The 25653-nt window shown below is 50.8% G+C and overlaps 1 protein-coding gene across 1 annotated transcript in view; it reads left to right on the top strand.

Moving 5' to 3' along the window:
* The window catches only part of XYLT1 (xylosyltransferase 1), a 306552-nt gene that overhangs the window by 164062 nt on the left and 116837 nt on the right, over positions 1-25653 (top strand). Inside the window, exon 3 of the mRNA XM_045571260.1 lies at positions 12500-13007. Within this exon, the coding sequence (XP_045427216.1) occupies positions 12500-13007 (508 nt within the window). The remainder of the gene's footprint in view (positions 1-12499; positions 13008-25653) is intronic.

Below are 25653 nucleotides of genomic sequence, written 5' to 3'. Positions count from 1 at the left end.
GAGCTCCACCAACAGCAGGAGGCGGGCCTCAATTCACCTTTCTATCCTCTCCCTCCGCTGTGCCTGGTAGGGCGCAGGCATTAGCGTTTACAGACTGAAGCAACCCGTGCTTCTCGACCCTATTTGACCCAGCCCCTTCTTACCGCCAACAACTCTTTAAAAATAGTCCTTGTAACCATCCTGAAATGAAACCCATACTTATCACCTACTTGCTCTCACAACTCTAAAACAGATCAGTCCACTGCCCAACTAATTATATAAAGAGCATGGAAAAGTAAATGATAATAAAAAATAATGTATGTTGTGTTTTGTAAATGATTAGGCACAACACTAGGCTAGTGCTTCTCAGACTTTCACGTGCAAATGCATCGCCTGGGGATCTGGTGAAAATGCAGATTCTGACTCCCTTGGCCCACATGTGGTCCATGACCTGCATCTCTACCAGACCCTGAGGGGGCACACTTTGTAGGGAGGGCTGGAAGTCACCTGAAGAGGTCAGACATGTGGAAACACGGGGAATTCAGTGGCTACACATGCAGGTGGGTAACAGGTGTGTTTACTGGTGACTCAGAGCCACATCTTGTGTGGACGTTGATCATGTCTGATTTTGAAATCAGAGTAGACTCTGGATGATGTAAAACCTCCCCTCTCATTAAATGGCAATGGCTTTGCTAGAAGATGCGGTTATGCTGAAATCATTCCCAAGTACCCCATGTTATATGAAAATGGAAGTTAGGTTCCTGGCCCCCGTGATTCAACAGGAGCTGTGCAGCCAGTTGAGAATCTGGAGACCTTCAGCTGCCTTGTAAGACCCAGGACAGTTCTCAGTGCTCAGCAGTGCATGTTCCTGAGCTCTGCTAGGGTGCTGGTGTTCCCACACACTGCCTGCCAGGGACACCCCCCTGTCATGGTGGCAACCACAAATGCCAACACGTTTTCAGAACACCCCATGAGGGTCAGTGTCACTTCTATCAAAGCCCCGGAATGAAAGGATTTGTTAAGGATTCTGAGGGTGTGTGTGTGTGTGTGTGTGTGTGTGTGTGTGTGTGTGTATATATATATATATATATATATATATATATAAAAATAATTTTTTATTATTGATTTCAGAGAGGCAAACAGAGAGAAATAGAAACATCAGTGATGAGAGAGAGTCATTGATCAGCTGCCTCCTGCATGCCCTACTCTGGGGATTGAGCCCACAACCCAGGTATGTGACCTGATCTGGTATTAGACCATGACCTTCTGGTTCACAGGTTGATGCTCAGCCACTGAAACACGCCAGCTAGGCTGGTTCTGAGATCTTTGAAGCAAGGCTCAGGAGATAGTTACCTGGAGACCTTGGGTCCTTGGTTTTGAGCAGTTGGTCGCCCAGTTCCCAGTGCGTAGGTGGCTAAGGGAACAGGGGCTGGGCCGGAAGGGAGCTATGATGATCTACAAAGCTGATGCCCCTTCTAGACCACCGGGCCACACCTCCACCCAGACAATCATCACATATGGGAACCCTGCCCAGTGTTGGAAGCTCCCCTGATGTTGCAAGAGAGGGCATAAATCCTGATTTTTACATGAAATCTCCAGGTATTGAAGTGTTGCCTCCCATTAAAAACCAACCCAATGAAAACACTCTGCAGAGGAAGCCAAACGTCTATGCACTTGATGGGGCCATTGGCCCCCAGTGTGACCTCTGGTTTGAGTTAAGGCAGTGGTCGGCAAACTCATTAGTCAACAGAGCCAAATATCAACAGTACAATGATTGAAATTTCTTTTTAGAGCCAAATTTTTTGAATTTAAACTATATAGGTGGGTATATTGTTATTAACTTAATTAGGGTACTCCTAAGCTGGCCTTTACCAAAAACTCAAGGCCCAAAGAGTCGCGTGTGGCTCGTGAGCTGCAGTTTGCCGACCACTGAGTTAAGCGATGTGCCATAGCTTAGAGCACATGTGTCAAACACAAGGCCCGCGGGCCAAATCCTTCCCGCCAGGCCTTGCAATGTGGCCTGCACCACGCTGTCATCACTGCACTCCGCTGCGTTTCCATCACAATGACTGTTCAGTAAACCATTCGGCCCGCGATTTAGGCTGGATTTTAGATTTTGGCCCCTTCTCTGATTGAGTTCGACACCCCTAGCTTAGAGGCTGTCCACTGCCCAAATGAATGCTCCTCCCTTCCTGAGGTCAGCCCTTAACCCTTCTTCTGTTTTCCCCATGCAGCCCCTGCTGCTCCCTGCTCACTGCCAGCTCCCCACCCCACTCCCCTCCAGAACACAGTTCTCGGGTTAACTCTGCCCCTTCCTCTGGTCATCTCCTTCCTTCCCTGCTCAGCCCTCCTGTTCTGACCACCCTGGCTGGTCACTAGGGCCCATTGTTCTGGGTGGGAACAGGGTTTGAAGAGCTAAGTCTAGCACATTGATCCCAGAGTCCTTCCCCCTAGGCCGTGGGGTCAACCAGGGCTGAGTTTTGCCACCCAGGGGACATTAGGCAGTGACTGGAGACAGTTTAGGTTGTCATAGGGCTGTTACCTCTAGTGGGTAGAGACCACAGAGGCTGCTAGAAATGCACAGGGAAGCCCCACAATACAAGGTTAGCCACTCGAAATGTCAATAGGGTCACTGCTGAGAAACTGCCCTTGGAGGTGTCCAAACAGCTTTGTTACTGCAGCAGACTGGGCTGTTACTGTAACCATTGCTGTCCTGTCGCCCAGTGGGGCTGGAGGGAGCACGTGGTCGAGGCCTGTGTTGGGCTCTGGGCACAATTCCATTGGACTTCTGTGCTTAGGCCTCAAGGTCGCGGCATTTGGGGGCTGAGGTCCAGGCCATGGGGCTGTGGGCAACATCAGAGATAACCAAAGCAGTAAGGACAGGTTTTAATGAGTAAAATGCTATTGCAGGAGAGAAAAGAGTCCAGCATGAACTCCACTGAGATTTGTACAGAGGTGACAGGTGTTTTGAGGGGGACATGAGGGTCTTGGGAGATGGTGAGTGGGGGCTCAATGAGTCAGGGAAGGGGAAAATGACAAAAAAAAAAAAAAAAAAGGAAGAGGGTGTCTGTCCCAGTGAAACCTATCTGGGTTTGCTAGCTGGTGCTCAGCCAAGTTAGACACCTCCCTCCCACAGAGGCGGGGACACAGGAGGCTTATCTAGGGTTTTGCTGAAACAAAGGAGACTTTTTGGCAGCCTTGAGCTTTCTCAGGCAGACACAACAAGTGGGCCCCAAGTCACCCTAGGGATGTGACAGTGAGCCATCAGAAACTGTTAGTATTTGCTCTGTCTGTAGAGGCGAAGGTTGAGGCTTCGCTGCGAAGCGGCTCAGACGGGCCTGGCTAGAGTTTGGTCCACGGATGAGTCTTTGTCAGATGGTTCAGGACTTCAGGGTTTGAGGTCCCGGCTGCCTCTCTCTCTGTAAAAGTGTCTATCAGCATCCCTCTTCCCCTTGACCCACATTCCATCAGGTGTATATTTATTGTACGTGTAATACACCCTGATGAGAGTGAAATATAAATCCATAGGCTTAACCTGGCCAGTGTGGCTGAGTTAGTTGAGCATCATCCCATGCACCGAAAGGTTGCTGGTTCTGTTCCCGGTCAGGTCACATGCCTGGGTTGTGGGCGTGGACCCTATGGGGTATGTATAGGAAGCAACTGATTGATATTGTTCTCTCACATCAATGTCTCTCTCTCCCTATCTCCTTTTCTCTCTCTCTAAAATAAATAAATAAAAAAATTTTAATAGCCATAGGCTTGGCATATAGTGAAAAAGGTCCTAAGCTTCTTCCTTCATTAATGACTAGACATTGAGGATTCTGAGCATGTATTATGTCAGCAGTTCTCAAAGGTGTTAGTCTCAGGGCCCCCTTACCTTCCCAATGTTACCGTGGACCCCCAAAGAGTTTTTGTTTATGGAGGTTACATCTATCAATTATTTCTATTTATCTAAATTTAAACTAAAAGCATCCTTGAAATGTTTGTTAATTTGCTTAAAATAACAATAATAACTAATAGATCTATATAAGTAAAGATTTTATAAAAAATACAAATACCTTTTACAACAAAACCAAGAGATATGGTCCTACCTTTTTGCAAATCTTTGTAATATCTGCCTTAATAAAAGACAGCTAGATGTAGGAGGAAAGAGGTTCGCTCAACTTTTTGCCTAAAAGAGTCGAATGTAACCCCCCAAAAGCGGAGCTCACCCCAAAGACCCGAGCCAGGCCCCGAAAGGCCGAGCAGAGCCCCAAGAGCTGAAGCTAGTCCGTAAGGGCTGACTAGTGCCTAAGGGCCGAGCTGAGCCCCAAAGAGCCCAGCCTATTCACGAAAAGTCAAGCCTCGCTGCAGAGATCCTAGCTTAGCTCTGAGGAGCTGGTTGTAGCCCCAAAGAGATGAGCTTAAAAAAAAAAGAAAAAAGAGAGCTAGATTCTTACCGTTACTTCTGCTTTCAGTGTGTTGTGATTTCACATGTCATGTAACCTCCAGAAAACTCTACTGTATGCTTGTCAAAGGATGAGGGGGGAAGGAAAAAATAACAGCTTTGTATTATGGTGAAAATAGTTTGACCTTAAAGGTCCCCAGGAAGGCTCTTAGGGACCCCGAGGAGGCCCCAGGTGACACGTGGAGAACCACACATTGGATCATCATGGCGAGCCTTCGGTTGTAATAAATTACAGCTCAAGTTTATTAAGTGAGAGGCATTATACTAAGTGCATTACATGTATTAACACTTTAACTCTCATAAAAGCTCCATCATGTAGTTGTGAGTATTATGCCTGTCTTGCAGAGAAGTAAACAGAAGCTCACAGAGTCGGGTACTGTACCCAGGGCCACAGCATTAGCAAAGTGGTGGAGGTTGGATTTGAGCGCACTGCACCTCACCACCCTGCCTTGCCCACAGAGGTAGGTCTGCTCCTCGATGACCAGGCACTAGCTACCCTGTTTCCCCGAAAATAAGACAGTGTCTTATATTAATTTTTTCTCCCAAAGTTGCGCTAGGTCTTATTTTCAGGGGATGTCTTATCTTTCCATGTGCTAGGTCTTATTTTTGGAGGATGTCTTATTTTCGGGGAAACACGGTAGTGACACCAGTTGAGTGCTGAGTATTACCAAGCCTCATGCTAAATGTTCTTTTATCAAAACAATCAAATACAAGTTCATGTCTGTCTCACCTTTGCAGAACAGGTCTTCTAACCCCCTTTATTGTGTATGCGAACACTGAGCCCCTAAAGAGGTAAACTTCTTTCCCTCTGTCTCAGGGTAAGGGGCTGAGACAGGCTTCCAAGCCAGCTCCTTCCACCCAGCTTCCCCCTCCTCACCCCATGCTGTGCTTCGTGTTAACATAAATAAATTTGCTAAATTGCACCAGAATTATTATTTAGGGTTTTGTTAAACCAGACACTGTTTGTGCCCAGTGTAGCCCATGGGTTTCTAAGTGCTGGCCGGCCCAGCCACGTTTTGTGCATGCAAATGAGCCGGGCAAGGGGCCTCTCTTAGGTCTATTTGCATTGGCAGCCTGGGTAATTGCATGTCCTAATTGGGTGCAGCCATGCACACTGCTCCTCCACCATCCGTCTACCCTGGCGCGGAGGTCTTTTTGGAAGCAGGTGCGGGCTTCTCCCCCAGTGTCCTTCCCAATGGTCTCGGTCACCTTGGTGATTGGAATGAAGCTCAGACACCGAGTTCAATAGCAAACAGCTACTCAGCTGGCTTGGTGCCCTCATGGCACAAAAGGCACCGTAAAGTGGCCGTGATGAGCAAGCGGTGGGGCAGGCGTCCTCCCGTCTGAACAGCGGAACTGGCCGAGGATTCCTTTTGGCGGCATGCATATGCCTAATAGCGGCTAAGAGGCATCGTGGTGCTGGCAGGCATGGCCTCTGGATCCTGCCCGTCTGGGTTCCAATCCTGACTCTTCTACTTCCTAGATCTTAACTTTCCTGAACCTCAGTGCTCCCATCAGAAAAAATGGGGAGGAAAATGTATTATAGCATCTCCTTCATAGGGTTAACATGAGGGTCAAATGAATAAGTACACACAGTCAGCTTGGAACAGAGCTCGGACATGGAAGTGCTGTACCTGTACTTTTTTTTTTTTTAATATATTTTATTGATTTTTTTTTTACAAAGAGGAGAGAGGGATGGAGAGTTAGAAACATCAATGAGAGAGAATCATCGATCAGCTGCCTCTTGCACACCCTCTACTGGGAATGTGCCGGCAACCAAGGTACATGCCCTTGACCGGAATCAAACCCGGGACCTTTCAGTCGGCAGACTGACACTCTATCCACTGAGCTAAACCGGTTTTGGCTTTACCAGTACTTTCTAATAGATACATGTTCTGTAAGCACCTTGGGTGTCAAGCACCATGTTCTGTGCTTTGTAGATTCTATCTGTCCCCGGGAGGAGGTCCCAACCTCAGGCCTGGGTGACCGATGAGGAAATGGAGGCTCAGAGAGACGCAATGACCTGTCCCAGGTTCAGGAGCTGCCAGAGGTAATGATCCAGGAGTGAAGCAGGGAAAACACCTGACGCCCTTGGAGTATCCGCCTACTCCTCAGTGCCTGGCCTCTTCAGGTCCATCAGATGACTCCTCAGTGAGCTGAAATGGCAGGACTTCATTATTAGATCGTACTGATTGACTAACTCAGAGGCTATCTAGGGACACACAGGACCTGTCACTTTACAGAGGAGAAAGTTGGACAGTTGCTCAAAGCAAGGCAAAAACCTAGGTCCTTTCCTTCCCTGCCCAGTGTTCTTCCTACACAAAAATAAGACCGAAGGTTAATCAACGAGCAGATAGTTTAAAAACCATAGCGACTCACCACCGCCCTCCAAAACAGAACCAGGGGGCTGGGATTCCTTTGACTAAGTGAGTTGAGATCCATCCTGAAGTCTGAACGTTGCAGAACCAGGGAAGGTCGGACCAGATGTCTCTGGAGCAGCAACCCGGGTCATGTCACCTGCCTCTGTTGTGTTTAGCATATTTCTACCTGATTGAAATTGGATCTAAACATGCCCAAGGTTGAATGGGAATGGAGGACATCATTGCATTTAATTATTCCTTTGGTATAAAAATGGATTCGAGCAACAGCTTAGTGGGGAGGCGCCCGCAGAGCAATTACAGTTCTTAAGCGCTCACGCAACCACTTGAATGTGCAATCATTGTAGTAAGTGCATTAAAATAAAAGAAGTCAAAGGGTTGCATTTGCATAAACAACCCAAGGTGAGGGTGTGGGATCAGTTAAACAGAAAGGGGACTCAGCTAGTTGATCATAATGAAGAACTAATAACCGGCCTGTCCTCCAGGCCGAGACCCTTGGGTGTGATGGTTGAGGCCCCCAGGTAATGAGTAGCGAACCTGACCTGGGTTCTCTGCACATTCCTCCTCCTCCCTCCGTGGTGGGCAAGTTTTGGAAGCTTCACGTACATTCATTCATTCTCACCAATGTGGGATTATGCTCCTCGTTTCCCACATGAGGAAACTGAGGCATGAGTTTGAGTCACCTCATTCCCAGCACTGTGGCCTTGGGCCAGTTGTCTAACCCCGATGTGCCTTCTTTTCCTCCCCTTAATTAGGATGAATGCTGCCCAGCTTAGTCCTTTTTGAGAGGGTGGGGGCACAGGGTGTGTGAAAAGCCAGAGTATGAGGTCCATGGATGTTGGGGACGCGATGATTATCCTGCACATATTTGCCTAGAAACCTCTCCGGGTTGGTTTTTATAGGAAAGGAACCTGGGTTTGGGATTTGAGATCTCTGGCCTCCAGGGAAAGGAGAGGTAAGCTAGGCCAGTGAAGAGCTAGGGGGAAGGTGTGGTGTGATATCTCATGTTCACAGAGGGGCGGATGGATAAAGAAAGGGTGATATATCCATACATTGGGATCTTATTCAACCTTTTAAAAGAGGAAATCCAGTCATTTATGAGAACACGGAGGAACCTTGTGCTGAGTGACATAAGCCAATCCTAGAGAGACACAGACTGCACGGTCCCACTTAGGTGAGGAATCTGAAATAGTCAAATTCATCAAAGAAGAAAGTAGAAAGGTGGTTTCCAGGGCCTGCTGAGGAGCGAAGTTGGGAGATGCTGATCACAAATCCTTAGTTATACAAGATGAGTGAACATTGTCCTGTGCTCTTAAACGTGTTGAGGGTAAACGTGTCAAGGGTTCTTCCCACAATAAAAGTTAAAACAGGAAAAACTGGCTACTGGAGAAAACAGTACCGACTCGGGGTGACAGGAGGTGTCAGGCCTCTGGATGCTGCCTGATTCTCCCTGACTGTGCCTCTCTCTGACTTTTCTGGAAGCTGTCTAATGTCTGTGAGCTTTCTATTCCAGAAGAAAAAATACTTCCCTTCCCGTACACTGGGACCTTTAGACTTCCTGCGGCAGCTGAGCGGCGTCTGGGGCCAGCGGAAGGCCACAGGGCCACACTGAGCCAATCACCCATCGTGGGGCCTCTGAGTAGACAACGTGTATAAATCAGGAGTCGTGTTAGAACCGATGGCCACGCCTGGTCCTGCTATCAGAAATTAGCCAGAGGCATCGGCTGTTCTCGGATGGTCAGATGAGCTTCATCCACGGCAGTGTTTCCGGTGTCTGGTTTAGCTGAGGTTCTGCCAGGAAGTGCTCGCACACGTGAGCTATTGAAATCAGTGGTTTATAGAGGTTTTCTGCTCAGGGGGCCAAATTGCAATCCTCAGTTAATGAGGAAAGAGAACAGCCCAAGAATAATACTCAGGATGTGCCTGATGAGAGAGGGTGCAGATGGCTGTAAGGACAGGGTCTCTTCTGCTTCCTCTCTGCCCTCTCATTAACTTCAGAGGAAAAAGAAAAGAACACAACAGGCTCCAGGACAGAATTGAAATTCATATTCTTGGACAGCAGGCATCACTGAACTGATTTTCTGTCAGAGACAGAAAAAAGGCTTTTGAACCAGAGGACAGCTGAAAGGAAGAAAGCAGATCAGGTCGGCTCCTGTATTAATCAGGATGAGCTAGATCGTGCTGCAGTAACAAAGATCCCCAAATCTCAGTGACAGAAAATGACAGAGATTTATTTCTGTCCCAGGGTGGGGGGAGGGAGTCTCTTCTCCACACTGGACTCACTCAGAAATACAAGAACTGCGCTATCAGGAGTGCGGCTGGATGGTATGGCTGAAAGGGGATGTGGCAAATTGGCCCTGGCTTCTCTGTCTCTTGTTTTGGCCGCAGCAAGTTGCTTGGCTGTGCTTAATTTTCAGGGGGTGGGAAATAGAATCCTATCATGTGCCTAGAAGGAAGAGGACTGAAATATTTGTCAGGCACTTTATGATTGAATACCATCCCTGCCCCTGCTTCCAACTCTATGCCTACCTGGGCTATATGAGCAAACAGGGAGATACCCCTCCCACTGCCCCATAGAGAAGGGGGAGCTAAATGCTCCTTGTTTACCTCTCAGCCAAACGGAAGAGACACTATACTAGAGCCAAGTTTAAGAATCAGAGTGGTGCAAGTTCCCTTCCTCCCCCAGATGACTCTGAGCAAGTTATTGAACATTCCCAAGCGTTTTCCCCTCCCTGTGGGATGGGAATACTATTACCTTCTTCAAAGTTATTCTTGACGGTCAAATGAGATATCAGATATAAAGACTTGGCATGGTGCCTGGTGCCTGCTACGTGTTCTTACAACTAAGAACACCTTGGTTCCTCCTCCTGTTAAATGGCAAGGAGTGCACCTCCTCGTGGGGTGACTGTTGCTATCCAGTAAGTCATACCTGGGATCACTTAGTTTGTGATGCCGGCTCATGTCGTTGCTCGGGGAGGAGTGCATTAAGAGGCTGCTGAGGATTCTTCAAGGAACTCTGGGTGGAAAGAAGAGAAAAGAGGACTGTCAGTGGGATTCAAAAATAGACATGGAGCCTCACTGAGGGGGATTTCTTGCAAGTCCATGAGGGGAATTAAAAAAGACGTAAACCAGCCCTGGCTGTTTTGGCTCAGTGGATAGAGCGTCGGCCTGCAGACTAAAGGGTCCCAGGTTCAATTCTGGTCAAGGGCATGTACCTTGGTTGCGGGCACATCCCCTTTGGGGGGTGTGCAGGAGGCAGCTGATTGATGTTTCTCTCTCATCAATGTTTCTGGCTCTCTAAAAAACAATAAAAAATATATTTATTTTAAAAAAAGACCTGAACTAGGTATCAGAACTGGAAGGTCCTGGTCACCAACAAAGATATAGCATCGGCTCCTGTGTGTGATCAGGCAACCTCTCGTGACTCAAAACAGACTCGGCTCTCCCTTCGTGGCATCTCTTTATTTCCTGCCACCTACCCCGTGGCACCCCAGGTCCTGCGCCTCAAGCTCCTGGTGCTTCGTGGCCCCTACTTACTGTCTTCTCCCTTTCTGTAGCTCCCTGCCTCCTGGTGGCTATTTGCAGGTGATATGCTTATCCCAGCTCCATTTATCTGGGTGGAATAGACGGGAAGGGAGGCAGATCTTGTGGTACAAAGCCAGGCTGCAGTGGTTAAGAAGACAGGCTAATGGAATGGGTAGCCCATACACTTGTGAGCTGATGCTCAGTTTCCTCGCCTGTATAATGAAAATAACAACAATATTCATCTTACAGAATGGCCACGAGGGATCTCAGGGTCCACTGTCATTCTTATTGTCTCTCTGATTGGAGAAATCAGTGCTGGATGCTAGGAGGCACAGGGCAAACAAAAAAGGGCAGCCATGATGGGGCTGCTTCTCCAGAGCACTGCTGAGCCAAACGGGGCACTGGGGGCACAGCGAACTGCACCAAGCCCCGGGGCCGGCGCCTTCTAAACGCACACTCCGGGAGAGCTGGAGCCTGCATTCTTCTTCTTCTTTTTTTTAATAAAGATTTTTAAATTGCTTTTTAGAGAGAGGAAGGGAGAAAGAGAGAAACATCAATGTGAGAATTGAAACATCAATCAGCTGCCTCCTGCATGCCTGCCACTGGGGATCAAGCCCACACCCCTGGGCATGTGCCTGGACCAGGAATGGAACTGGCAACCCCTCGCTGCATTGAATGATGCCCAGCCATCTGAGCCACACCAGCCAGGGTTCAACACTGGTCTGCCACCCTTTCTTAAAGGGCCAGATAGAAATATTTTAGGCTTTGCGGCCAGATAGTCTCTATTGCAGCTGCTGACCTCTGCTGTTGAGGCAGCCCTAGATAATTCATAAATGGACAGGCATCGCCACGTTTCAATAAAAGTTTATTTGCAAAAACAAGTGGCAGGTAGGAATTGGCCCGCCAAGGAGTTTTGCAGCCTGCCAGAGGAGGAGGCATGCTGAGTGCCAGTCTCCTGGGCTCCAGCACTGCTTCCACTGTCCGTCAATCCAGACCATCCCAGTCCTCAGGAGCCCTTTGGAGGCACATTTAGGAAAACTCACAGGGAAGCCTTCCCTCAGAGTTCCTACAGCAATGCATTCAAGGCACTTCTGCAGCAACGGCGTAGATTTATGGAACCAATTAGTGTTCCCTGTGGCTTCAGAGGTCTCCCGGAGGGCTCGCTTTAGGGCTGAGGGTACTCTGTCAGGGTATGGCCTTGGCAGTGGGTGTCAGCAGGAGCAACATGCTTTCGAGATGACCCAGGGAGGAGCTGAGTATGAGGCGCCCGCTTTCCTGGAAACATGCACCCCGTGCATTGTCTCCTGGCCCATCTCTTGAAACCCCATGTGACCTCATCAGTACTGCCCCAGGTAGGGGCGTGGAGAGCCAAGGCTCAAACACAAGAGGGTCACAGGTGTGTGTCTCCACTGGGATCCACTGCAAGGACCATTCGTTCTCCAAGAGCCCAGGGACGTCTCTCCTTCGGAACTGACGCTGGGGCGCTGTCTTATTTCTCTTCCGGGCATAGGTCTGTGACTACATCCTGAAGGCAGTGGAACGTACATAATATCCTACTGATATTCTCTCCCTTATAACTTCACTATGGCATCGCCAGCCCTTAAATAAGCCATCAGGGCACTCTCTGCTGAAATTTAACAGGAAGCCGGAACAAAACGCCCTTAATCCGGCGGCAGAGACAGTCCAGGACACTTCCTTGAACAGGAGGTACGGTTCATAACAACCCTGGCGACTCACAGGCCTAGCCCTTCTTTCTAGTTAGAGCACATGTGTCAAACACAAGGCCCGCGGGCCAAATCCGTCCCGCCAGGCCTTGCAATGTGGCCCGCACCGCGCTGTCATCACTGCACTCCGCTGCGTTTCCATCACAATGACAGTTTATGACTGTTCAGTAAACCATTCGGCCCGCGATTTAGGCTGGATTTTAGATTTTGGCCCCTTCTCTGATTGAGTTCGACACCCCTAAGTTAGAGCATCTCGGGTTTCCAGATGGGGAAACTGAGGTCCAGAGAGAAAAGTCTTACCCGAAGGGAAGCTCTTGGCAGAGGTGGGGACTGAAACCAGGGTGCAGACTCCCACCCCTCTGTGCACCCCTCTCCAAGGGCCAGCCGAGGCAGCGTGATCGCTGAGTAAAATTTATCTTCCGTGTCTCTTTCCTCGTCTCCTCTAGGATGGCTACTTCTCTCACCGGCCCAAAGAGAAAGTGCGGACAGACAGCAACAACGAGAACTCGGTCCCCAAAGACTTTGAGAACGTGGACAATAGCAACTTTGCCCCGAGGACGCAGAAGCAGAAGCACCAGCCCGAGCTGGCGAAGAAGCCCCTGAGCCGGCAGAAGGAGCTTCTGAAAAGGAAGCTGGAGCAGGACAAGGGCAAGGGGCACCCCTCCCCGGGCAAAGGCGCCAACGAGGTGCTGCCTCCGGGCGAGAGAGCCCCCGGGAACAGTAGCCGCGGGAAGGAGGCCGCCCGACAGCCCCACGCCAGGAAAAGCGGGGGCAGCTCCCCCGAGATCAAGTATGACCAGCCCCCCAAGTGCGACGTCTCGGGCAAGGAGGCCATCTCCGCCCTGTCCCGCTCCAAGTCCAAGCACTGCCGCCAGGAGATCGGGGAGACCTACTGCCGCCACAAGCTGGGGCTGCTGATGCCGGAGAAGGTGACCCGCCTCTGCCCGCTGGAAGGTAAGCCCCAGGCCTGGCTGGGCAGGGAGAGGTGCCACCTCTCCAGCTCTCCCTCCTGCCCGGCCCCCTTCTGCTCACGCTCTCAGACCTGCTGAGAACGGCCACCCTGGTTTTCAGACCCCAAATCAGGTCACAAGACCTGACTTCTTTGGTAGCCCCTGAATTCTGAAGTTTCCCACGGAAAAGTATTTTCAGTATCAAATTGCCTTTAGTTCTAGTTTCAATTGAACCAGGTGCCGTTATGGCAAAGGAGGGCATACCATGAAATCAGGCTATGGTGGAAGCGGCAGAAGGCGAGGTGACTATGCTGATAGAGTTGGTTTTCTGTCTCGGCAGATTATCGGGATTAAAACTGACACAGATATTATTGCAATCAAATATGATCCGAAAGGTTTCTAATCGTTGCATTGACTTTGGAGGCTCTGAAAACCAGCCTTCCCGTTTTCCTCCATCTAAAATTTCTTCCTTCCTTCCTCCCCTCCTTCCTTCCTAATTTTTCCTCATTTTCTTCCTATTTTCTTTCTTCGCCATTTCCTATTCCTCCCTTCCCCTCCGTCTCTCTCCCCTGCCCTGAGCTGGACACTCATGTGCTGGTGACCAGTGCGGAAGCAGAGCTCTTGCTGTGAGAGGTCAGCACCCGCTGTGTTGGGACAGAAGTCAGCGCATCAGGAAAGCCAGCCACAGGGCTGATCCAGGCGTGGTGTGGGCAGGCGGGACTTTCGGTTCCCCTGACAGGGATGGACCTAGGAGGCAGGCAGGGAAGCCTCTGCCAAGCGGCCTCCCTCTTCTGAGCAGCTCCGGTGTCCCTGCATCTGTCTGGATGCAGAAGGGCGATGCGTGGTGACAATGGCTCCCAAGGAGCAGCAGGCTAGAGAAAGCTCAGTGCCGTTTATCCACTGGACAGACGGGAATGCGAGGCCCATGGGGGGAAGGAGACTTGCCCAGACTCACCCCCTGGACCAGAGGCTGAACTTGAGCTAGAACCCAGGCCTCCTCCTCAGACAGGAGCCTCTGTAGAGACTGCCGGTCCCAGAAGGAAGGACTGGGGCCAGGTTGGGAGCAGCCCTGTGTGCCACGGGCACAGAGAGGCCTGGAAGGATGCATGGCCAGCTCTCCCGGTGGCCCCTGGGCAAGGTGCAGTGGGGACAGCTCCCATATTTTACCCAAGTTCATCTGTATGTTTTGAGTTTTCTGCGTTTCCGCTTTCCAAGGTTCCAGTTACCTCCAGTCAACCAAGGCCTGAAAATATTAGCAACAATGGAAAAGTCCAGAAATTCACGAGTTTACATTGTGCGCCGTTCTGAGTAGCATGCTGAAATCTCACGCTGGCCCCGTACTTCCCACCCGGGATGAGAGTCACCCCTCTCTGCAGCATGTCCTCACTGTATATGCTCCCACCCACTAGTCACCCAGTGGCCATCTGGGTTATCGGAGCTACTGCCCTGGTATCGCTTGTGTCCAAGTTATTCTTAATAGTACCGCATCCACATAACCTTTATTACACTGTTATAATTATTATGTTTTATTATTGTTGTTGTTCATCTCTTACTGCGCCTAATTCATAAATTAATTCATACGTACTTTACCATAGTACATATGTGTAGGAAAGAACATAGCATAGACAGGGTTCAGTGCTTCGCAGTTCCAGGCATCCACTGGGGTCTTGGATAAGGGGGTACTACTGTACTAGTATATCGGACACTGTTCCCACCATATATGGCAGTGAATCCTCACACTAGCATATGTGGCAGATCTGTTATCCACCCATTTTGTTGATGAAGAAACCGAGGCTTAGAGAGACTGAATACTTGGCCAGAGGAACACAGCTAAGTAGATGGCAGAGCCGGGCTTAGAACTCAGGTTTGAGAGTGTGCATCCTTTCCCAGAGCGTCTGCATCTCCTGGAGGCTAACGCTCCCATTTGAGCTGATTGCCAAATCTCAGGGATGTCCTTACAGCCTGCAGACTGCATCTCTCTGTCATCCGTTAGTTGCAAGAGGAAGAGAGGGCATTAATGGGGAAAAACGGGGGATGTCCCCAGTGGAGGCCAAGGGTCTCCATGCTTCTCCTGCTCATACTGAGCCATCCCTCGTGTGGGTTTTCAGGGTGAATTTGCTGGGGGTTCCCTGTGGCCTTGGCTGCATCAGCCAAGGGGGCACAGCCGCCGGGACGGTTAATAAGGTTGGCTTTTAAGAGCCGTTGCACACCCAGCCCAGGCAATGCCTTAATTTGCTGCACCACAGCCTCCCCTTCTGCAGTAAATTTAGTGTGAATAGACTAATTGCAAAATAACCCTAATTGGATAGTTATCAATGAACAAGTTCCCGTGGAACAAAACGGCTTACAATTAATAGCATTTAAGCCATAAACTATTCTTCTGCAGAAAGCTAAGATGTAATTACACCCCATGCGGAGATTGTGTTCCCTTTCTGGAAACTGTGACACCCAGATTTGCCTCCGCTTAGGCAGGATTTGAGCTCCAGCCCACTGGTCCTTTTATTTCCTGCTAAATGGAGGAATGACAGTGGGAGGGGAGAGAAATGTAGTACATGCATAAATATACATAACGCACATGCGTGCATACACAGATGTACGCACGGTGCTTGTCATTTAGCTGAGTTCAGCGTCGCCCAAACTTCAGCAGATACGATGCCAGAAGTTGAATGTAATTAAGGAGGCAATTCCTCTTGGCCTGAGGACTGAACATTTCAGAAGAAAGAAAATAGATTTGATTTTATTTATTTATATGTTTTGTTACTCCTCACCCAAGGATATTTTTCCACTGATTTTTAGAGGGAGTGGAAGGGAAGGGAAGAGACAGAGAGAAACATTGATATGAGAGAGAGACACATTGATTGGTTGCCTCCTGCACATGTCCCAACCAGGGCCAGAGATCAAACCTACAACAGAGGTAGGCAATCAAACCCGGGACCCTTCAGTTCGCAGCCAGTGCTCTAGCCAATGAGTTAAACCACCTGAGGCAAGAAAATAGATCTTAATTGTTGAGTTTTACAAAGGACCGCTGCTCCTCCCACCCCCAGTGCCTCCTGTCCCTTGCCCAGCACCACGTGGAGGAAAGGAAGAGTCTAGAAGCCCAGAAGATGGTTTGCTTCCTGTGAACACAGCCCTTGTGTTTGTGCATTGGCCACTTCACTCTCTGCCTCCCAGAAAAGGAAGCTGGAGGGGTGACGGCCTTCACCAGGAAAGGAGGGGTCTGCAGACCGTCCATTAACAATCCCCTAGCTGAGATGTTGTGAGGGGCAGGGTGGCCCCAGGTGGGCTTATTTCCAATCCAAGTGCAGGCCCTCATTCCCCCCAGAGCCCCTGTGCTCACTGTAGCAGCCAAGCCGCCACCCCCGCCCTCCCCCCACACCCATCCCCCGTTCTGCACCTAGGTAGCTCAGCAACCCCTAGCTCCCACAGTCACCTGAGGGCCTTCAGTCACACCAGCTGGACCTCCCAGTGGTTCATGGAAATGAAACCGAGTCAGCTGGAAAGCTAATGGAGGCCTGGGCTGGAAAAGGGCGTTTTCCATCCAGAGATCTTTAGGCCCTGGGGTTTGAATCCCGGTTCTGCGTTTACTAGCTGTGCGGCCCTCCCCTCCCAGTGCCTCAGCTTCCTCATCTGTAAAATGGACACAGAACCTTGTACCTTGTCCTCATAGGACTGTGGCTGAAGCGGGATCGTACAAATAAAATGCTTGGTGTAGTGGGGGCTCAGGTAAAGCAGATGTGTCTGGCTGTTGGCAGTAGTGAGGTTAGCAGTATACATGAGGGGGATGTGGAGAAGAGAAAGCCAGCTCTGATGGTGACCTCCCATTGCCTAGCCCCATGCTCGGCAAACTGCGGCTCATGAGCCACATGCGGCTCTTTGGCCTCTTGAGTGTGGCTCTTCCACAAAATACCATGGCCTGGGCGAGTCTATTTTGAAGAAGTGGCGTTAGAAGAAGTTTAAGGTTAAAAAAATTTTGGCTCTCAAAAGAAATTTCGATCATTGTACTATTGATATTTGGCTCTGTTGACTAATGAGTTTGCCGACCACTGGCCTAGCCCCATCTCGCTCTGTTCTTCAGATGGGGCCCAGTGTGCCTCAGGCATTCCCTCCTAGTGCTCCGCCCCCGCTCCATCCCACCTTCTCTGGCTGTCACCTCCTTTGACTCCAGATTGTAGCCCTACATGCCACCTCCTCAGGGAAGCCTTCCCAGACCACCCCTCCCCCCGACGCCCTGGCCACAGGGGACACACTGACCCGCGTGAGGGACAGAGGTGGCTTTCCCAATAAGTATCTTTCCTAATAAAGATTGTTCGACCGTAAGAGGCATGCTGGTGCGGAGAGCTAGGTAATGCAACTTCTTCTGCCTCATTACCTTTGGAACACATTAGGAAGCTCCCTCCATCTCGAGCTAAAATATGCCAAGAAAGGCCCCACTGGTTATCCCGGCCCCTCCCGCCTCACTTCACCCTTCCCTGTGCCAGCTGAAGCTGTGACTGCAGCCCCGGTGCCAGGTGAAGGACGCGAGATGAGCAATGGGAGACGTTGTGGAGAAAGCAGTGGGCGGGGAAGGGGTGGCTGCCACCGTAGCGGGAGCTCGGAGCGTGCAGCTGAGGCGGCGGCAGTTCTCCGGTGAGTGGTGAGCGAGGACTCTGCATCAGCCGGTTTGGCTGCAGGGCTGCAAGCTTTCACTCAGGACTGGGGGAAGCCGGCTCAGGGTCAGAGTGAGGGTCTCTGATAGAAAGGCAACTGTCCGTGTCTTTACCCAGCAGCCTTTGCATGAGGCCAGAGGCTCTGGACAAATGGGCTCTGGACGGAGGTGGCTGCAGGGAGCTGGCGGCCACTGCAGAGAGAGCCTGGCAGATGGCACCGCCAGCTGCGGAAGGGCTGTCTCCTGCACATGGCCTCACGCCGGGGGCAGCAGGGTGACTACTACACAGCACGAGTAGCATGAAAGTGCGGCTGGCAGCCTGGTATGGAGGGAGGGATATGGAGACGTGGGTGCCAGCTCGGCCGCTCCGAGTGCCCCAGAGCATGCGCCTCGGTTTCCCCATTTGTTGGTCAGAGACACAGCGTTCTCCCGGGTCTTTTGCTGTATCACTCAGGATGAGGGAATGAGGGAACAGCTGTGAAAAGCTGAAAGATGCCACGCTAATAGGCGTGGTGTGCTGAGGCCAAATCGATCCGTATGCGGCCAGGCCAGTGGTCGGCAAACTCATTAGTCAACAGAGCCAAATAACAACAGGACAATGACTGAACTTTCTTTTGAGAGCCAAATTGTTTGAACTTAAACTTCTTCTAACGCCACTTCTTGAAAATAGACTCGCCCAGGCCGTGGCATTTTGCACAAGAGCCACACTCAAGAGGCCAAAGAGCCGCACGTGGCTCGCGAGCCTTGGTTTGCCGACCACGGGCGCTAGGCCAAGTGGGCAGGGCTGGCCTGCTCTCCAAAGGCCAGGTTTACAGAGGACCCGCTCAGGCTTTTTCCGCCTCCTACTGGGGAGGCACAAAGCCCAGCCCAGAGGAGGTTTGCAGAAATGGTTCCTCAGGATGAGACAGAACTGGTCCCAGAGGTGCTTCCTGGGCTGCTAGCGGGGAGAAGGAGACTGAGCGTGGTAGGTCCGGGAAAGTCTGCAGACCTCACTGCATGGCCAAGGCCAGGGCCCCACAGAGCGTCTCTGCGAAGGGCCGGGTGTTGGATAAGCTTTGCAGGCCGTACGGTCTCCGTCTCCACTCTCCAGCTCTGCATGAAAGCAGCGCACACGGTACGCAGTACATGGACCAGTGAGGCTGCGTTCCAGTAAAACTGTTATTGCTGGTGCCAACTGTGAATCGCACATAATGCTCATGTGTCATGAAACCTTATTCTTCCGATGCATTTCAAACATTTAAACACGAAAAAACTGTGCTTACCTCATAGCTGCACCAAAATGGTCAGCCGTGGTTATGACGGTCCCCCCTTATTCCAGGACCTGGGGACGCGGCAGTGAACAGAGGCAGAGGACGCCTTGTCCTACGGGGCCTCTACCTGCACAGCTCAGGGCACGGGTTCATCAGCGGGAGATGGGTGGGGGTCTCCGCGGAGCCTCTGCCCTAATGTGACTCAGCAGCCCCAGTTCTGATCTGGCGTAGCTTTAAGGGAGGAGTAGACACAAGGAAATCGTGGGGAGGTTCTCAGTGGTCCCGGTGAGAGGGCGTGGCAGTAGGTAAAAGCTACAGGCAGTGGCCGGTGGATCGGATGGGGTGACCATCCGTGGGTGTTCTCGGCTCTGGGGTTTCTTTGGGGCACAAAGACCACTCAAGCCTGGTACTTTCCCTTATTGAGTACCTTGGCTATGCCAGGCAGTGTGGCCAACGGCCCCCATAGGCCTCCCATTGGGAAGCGAGTCCCAACAGGCCAAGTCCACGGAGCCTTTTCCTTCTACAGCACGGGGGTGGCTCCCCCTCCCAGTCTCGGGGTCATAAAGAAAGGCAGCTGCCACCCGCGGGGCTTTTTAGAAAGCTAAATATGTGGCTATAGGAATTGTCATAAATGCCCCCTGCATCTCACTCCCACGTCCCCCTCGTCCCTCTCTCTTTCCCCAGGAGTGCTCCGCCAGCTGCGCAGCCCTGCCATTCACTCCCACACTTGTCATTAGGGGGTGCGTGTGCCCTCGCTGCCTTGCCTGAGAGCAGAGCAGAAAGGTTTTGGCACAGGAAGGAGATGAAAACATGAATGTCCTTCTTGGCCAGCCGGGCACGCCCTTTCCGAAACTTCAAGCACAATATGAGCACTCCCCAAGCCAAGTGTGTTTGAGACCAGCAGATCGTGGTTAGGTGGACTTTCCCTCCTTCTATGTGCTCACAATGACACTTAATGGCCTGGGGGATTGGGAGTGTATTTATAAGCACGCATTTATGGACCGCACTGCTTGGAGCAGCTTGGAGAAGAGCCTGACCAGTCAGCTTCCCTTTTGTCCGAGGCTAGAAGGAAACTTTGGCAAAAGGGGTGACTCTCGGGAGATTCTGGCTGGTGGGGTGGAGCCTGGATGTTGGCCCAAACCTGGAGCTCATAGATACCTGCACCCATTCCCCCCTCGCCCCCCTTCCCCCTGCCATTACCCTCCCCTGAGCACAGCCCCCTCCCTCTCTCCCACAGCATGTGGGATACTGACAGGCCAGCCTACATGGCCAGGAATGTCGCAGGCGATTGGGGATTGCTAATTCAGGTGCCACAGTTGGCAAGTTCCTTTTTTAATAAGTCAGAGCAAAATCACGATTCTCCTAGCACCTGGCACCGTGGTAGACACGCTACAAGTATCTCTGCTGCTCAGTGAGCAAGGAACCCCTAATGTGACATCTCTTGCTTTGCTTTTTTTGCACCTCAGGGAGAAAGTAGGAGAACCCCGCGGATGCCTACGGAAAGTCATAATGAACATGAAAGGCATTCTTCCCCTTAGCGTTCTTACATTTATTTAATTTGTTTCATCCATTCAACAAATGCCTATCGAGCAGCTACCCCCGTGCCAAGCATGTGCAAAGTACTGGGATCCGATAAACAAGAGAGAAGACACCCCCCCCCCCCCCCCCCCAGAGCTCACCATCCTGGGAGAGAAGGGGGGCACACAATAAACAGAGCACAGGCAAATGGTCATACACACAAGGGAAAGAGAGGAAGTCAGAGGGGCCATTTCTGAATGGCCTCAAGAGAGATGTGGATGCAAGGTACTCAGAGATGGATTTGGTCTAGGGCAGTGGTCGGCAAACTCATTAGTCAACAGAGCCAAATATCAACAGTACAACGATTGAAATTCCTTTTGAGAGCCAAATTTTTTAAACTTTATAGGTAGGTACATTGTTATTAATTAGGGTACTCCTAGGCTGGCCTTTGCTAAAACACTCAAAGGGGCCAAAGAGCCACATGCCGACCACTGGTCTAGTGGGAGAATGTGCTGTGGATCTGAGCTTCCTCAAAATGGAATGGTTCTAGTCTTTGGACATACAGAGTTCATTCATTAATTCAACCAATAGTTAATGAGAGCCTGCTCTGTGCCAGGCACTGAACAAAATGAACAAAACAGACAGAACTGTCTTCATGGAGTTTATGTTCTGGAAGTGGGAGATGGGTGGTTGACATAAAAGTGTCTCATGTCAGATGGAGAAGACAAAAGCAGGAAGGAAGGGGAGGGTGTTGTGGGAATGAGTGGGGGCCCCCAAGGAGGCCACGTGGCTGGAGCAGCAGACGGGGCCTTACAGACCAGTAGAGATTTGGTTTTTATCTGGGTGAGGGGTTCTGGTCTGACGTGTTTCAGAGGCTCGATCCCCTGGCTGTTGTGTTGACACTAGACTATTGGGGTGAGGGAGCAGCAGGAAAGCGGTGAGGAGCCCACTGGTGTACTGCGGGGGCCTGGCAAGGCGGGAGTGAGCGGGCTTACCTGTTTCCTTAGCGCCAACAGCGCTTGCTCTCAGGTTGCACATGGGGCCTGAGGAAAACACCCACCCATCAGATGCTTACTCCTCTCTGCATAGTCAGTGCTTGGGCTCTACAAGTCTCGATCTTACTCTCACGCACAGTTCTTTTGAGCTTCACTGGCTGCCCCCAGGAGCTATGCAGGGACCTGTGTGTGCTGGGTGAAGTGATGGGAAGGGAGCATTTAGAAGTCTCTCTGCAAAGGACAGCCACCACCTGCGGACTGTCCCAGCTCCCATCACCACTCATCCATTCAGCAGTGATCCAGCCTGCGCCTGTCATCTATGCCAGGCACTGTGTTTGGAGGATTCATGTGGGAGGAAAACAGACAGAATCCCTGTCCTGTAGAGCTTGCAGCCTATTACACCTGGGTGGGGAAGCCCATGAATCCAAAATAAATGCTGAATTGCAACAGTGACCATCGCTTCTGCAGACAAGTGTCGGGTTTTAGTTGGGCTGAGGGATGAAGGGTGGGAGGAGTTAACTAGGGGAAGGGCAGGAGGAGGAACATTCTGGTCTGGGGTGCATCTGTGCAGAGGCCCTGGGGTAGGAGCAGGTGTGGGGTGGTTGAGGAACTGGGGGAGCTCTGAATCCGAGCAGTAGGGCCAGCCTGTCTTCCTCCCAGCCAGATTTCAGTTCTGCAGATCACTGGCTTTAGATGGCCTGTGTCTTTGCCTTGAGCAGAAACATGTCAGACCAGAACCCCTCACCCCCAATCTTGCCCTTTTACTCTTGCTGAGCTGGTGCCATTTAGGGGAAGGCTCTGCACCAGGCGTGCTTCAAAAGACCATCAGGCACCTCTACCATTGTGTCACCTGCAAGACCCTCGGACAAGGCACTTGCTCTCTGTAAACCTCACTTCTTACCTATAAAATGCCCTGTTTGATGTCTCTCCTGCCTCCTCAGGTTGCTGAGTAGAATACTGTATTTGAGAATGCTTAAGTAATTCCCTCTATTCAGCCAGCAAAATTTACCAGCCCCATGTTACAAATCAGCAGCAGGTTATTGTGATTCTGAAAGCCTCCAGGGTGGGCAGGGTGGGCCCCTTCCATGGAGGGAAGTTGTGATGCTTTTCTCAGCTTCCATGAGTGTCTGGCCCAGAAACTGCCCCAGGATAGGGTAGGGAGGGGCAAGAGGATAGCGGTCTGGCCTTCTGAGGCATTCCTTCCTTTGGGTGCAGCTGGTTATGTGTCGGCCACTCGGGGTCCCCAAAACAGAGACCTTGTGCAGAAAGAGGCAGCCCAGGGCTGGCCCTGGAAGTGGCCCATAGAGGAAAGTGCTAAATTCCATCTATGGTTCTTCCTAGCCAGTCCCTCCTTCTGCACGAACCAGCAAAACCAGCTTGCTTTTTCTCCTTCCTCAGTTACTTGGCGTGAAGGTTAGGAATTCCTTTCAGCATCACTTCCTCCTGGAAGTCTTCTGTGGTTCCCTCCCCACACTCCACCTCCCCAAGTCTCCATGAGGTGCCAGACTGTGAATCCCCAAATCACCTTACCCACCCCCACCAGAGCACACTTCCCATCATCCTGGAGATACCAGAGTTGTCTGTAGCCCCCACTAAGTCTTGTCTGTGTGTGTTCACCGGGGTACCTGCAGCCCGCACAGAGCCTGGGATGGAGAGCTCACTTCCTGTTTGTAGGCACTTCCTGAATGCCAGGGGCAAAGCTCAGCACTTCCCATGCGTGAGCGCTCCAAGCCTTCCCCAGAGCCCCAGAGAGAAGGATGTCTCCTCATCCCGTTTTCCAGGCGGGGAACCTGAGGGTTGGAGAGGTCAAGTAGCTTGCCCCGGGTCACATTCACAGATGGCACACCGTGGACCCAAACCCAGTTCTGCCTGACTTCAGAACCCACGCTTTAGCCCCTCTCTATGTGGCGCCCGTACTCAATGTGCAGTCAGCGCGTGTTGAATGGCTAATGGAGTGTCTCCGGAGATAAAGGGAAACGCAGAGGAAATGTTAACACCTTTCTCCAGCTATTCATTACCCTCCTTCCCTGAGACCCAGTAGGACGGGAGCTGAGGCCTCTACAATGTTCCCTGCTCTTAAATCCTGATGTTTAACCTTTATCTAGGGATCGCTAAATGCCAGGGACCATCCTGAGCGTTTTAGCCATATTAGGTCATTTGTTCTGACAACAGCTCTGTATTCAGGAAATGGATGCTCAGAGAGGGAGGCGATCTGCCTAGAAGCGCACATCTCCTCAGCGGCACCGCCAGGCTCAGCGCAGAGACTCCATGCCAGCGGCAAAGTGCTTCAGCCCTGGCTTCGCTGCCAGTAGCAGCAGCACCTCTGGCTGAAGGAGCCTGAGCAGTTCAGCTTGCTCCCCAGTGTTGCAAGGATGTCCGTGCAACAGGTAATTCACCTGGTTCTGGAGGGGGCCGGTCCCATCCAAGACCCTCCGGCCTGGCCTGCAAAGCCATCTCTGGTGAAAGAAAAATAGCCAGCAGTGGGTGCATCCCATTTCTCTGCGGGTTTCGAGTTGCCGGGGTCTATTTGTGTGAGTGTGAAAAAATGACAAAGCAATAATTTTTCATTGTATTCTTCAGTCACCCATGAGAGATTGGATTTAGGTCACAATTTATTACCCCGTGGAATTGAATCCAATTTTTAACACCATGTCAGCCATGCTGGCGTTAGAGCCCCTTAATGGCTGTGAAATTTATACAATGATCAAGTAATTTAAAACATATGTAGGAAGTGCATCAGGCAAATTGATGTGTACGGGGCCCCGTGGTAGAAATTGAGCAGGAGATAAACATGGGAAATGGTGATTGATTAGGAGGCCGTGGAAGTGGTGCTCGCTTTGATAAACTCTTAATGGCGAAATTAGCAGCCGAATTCATTCTCCGGGCTTTTGAGGAGGGGGTTCTGTTGCCTTAAATCAGAATTGAGGATGAGCCACAAGGTGCAAACGAGCAGCTCACCTCAGAGCGAGGCCCCGGTAGAGTGGGAAGCCCGTGCCAGGAGCCTGTCCCTGTGACGTGTCCAAAGGGAAAAGACAGGGAGAAGACAGGGCGACAGGAGGGAAAGCGGGCTTTTCCTTCATTTTGAAAACTTGGCTCAGATCATGCAGAAGGCATGTCTGCTATTCATGTCTTTAATTACTCAAGCAGGACAGTGTACATTCTCGTTATTTAAAAAACCCAGAAGACACTGCAGATCAAGGGGCCATCTGTCTTGACCAGGCTCCCCTGAGGGGGCAGCACTGCAGGCACATTTTTATTTTTGTTTAGAGCTTGAAGTCTAACCCAGGCAAAAACGGAGTTTGTTTTATGAGGGGGAGTATATTATAGGAGACTGATGATCAGTCTGGAACTTGTGAAAACACAGAATCTGGTTTGGAGATGAGAAAATTTTAAAACGATATAAAACTGATGTATACTTTCTGGGACGTTTTATATTTGGATGTGTATCTAGGTCTGACACTTGTGTCCCTGTCAGGAAATAGAGACCTGTGCCATCCTTCTCTTTTTTTTTTTTTTCTATGTAGCGTCTCTTTTCCCCTTGTCATCTGTCGCGTATATAATTCCTTGCAGGGGCTGGCTTCCTCTGGCGTCTGGCCATTCCCCTACTGGTGGACATTGAGGTTGTCACAGGCTTTGCTCTATCAAGTGGTCATTTTCTCAGTTCCCCCAGAGATGGTGCATAAGCAGTAGCATTCTAGATGAATTGGAGAAAAGCTAATTTGCTGCTTATAGTTGATGCCTCTGACATTAGCACTTAATTCTCTTGGGGCTGTTGAGACTGGCTGCTAGGAACATCCTGAGAAATGAAACTGGTGACTCAGAAGGCTTGTCTGTTTTGAAATTTTGACAGACGCCATCAAACTGTCCTCATGAATGTCATACCAGTTACGGGAGCACCTCCTGTCCAGTATTATTCACACCCAGGAATGTTGGACACTTCCAGCTCAGTCTCATTCTCCTAAAGGGACCTGCTTTCTTCCCAGGAGCCCTGGCCAGGCTTCAGACTAGTACCGGCTCCAGTTCCTAATCTTCCGAGATCCCAGCCAGCCTCCTCCACGGCCAGGGTAGTGGTTTGCACACGAGCTCCTTACAGCACAGACTCCCGGGCCTCCCCCGGAGGTGCAGATCCGGGTCCGGGATGGGGCCCCGGAAGTTCCATTGCTGCCAGCGGCTGCTCCACACCCTACTTTGAGAAGCACTGATGTGGGAGAACAGAGCATCCCTCCGATTCTGCCCTTTTCT

The sequence above is a fragment of the Pipistrellus kuhlii genome, unplaced genomic scaffold, assembly GCF_014108245.1.
Source record: "Pipistrellus kuhlii isolate mPipKuh1 unplaced genomic scaffold, mPipKuh1.p scaffold_m20_p_4, whole genome shotgun sequence".
In the NCBI taxonomy this organism is placed as follows: Eukaryota; Metazoa; Chordata; class Mammalia; order Chiroptera; family Vespertilionidae; genus Pipistrellus; species Pipistrellus kuhlii.
This window is presented reverse-complemented; position numbering and strand designations above follow the sequence as displayed.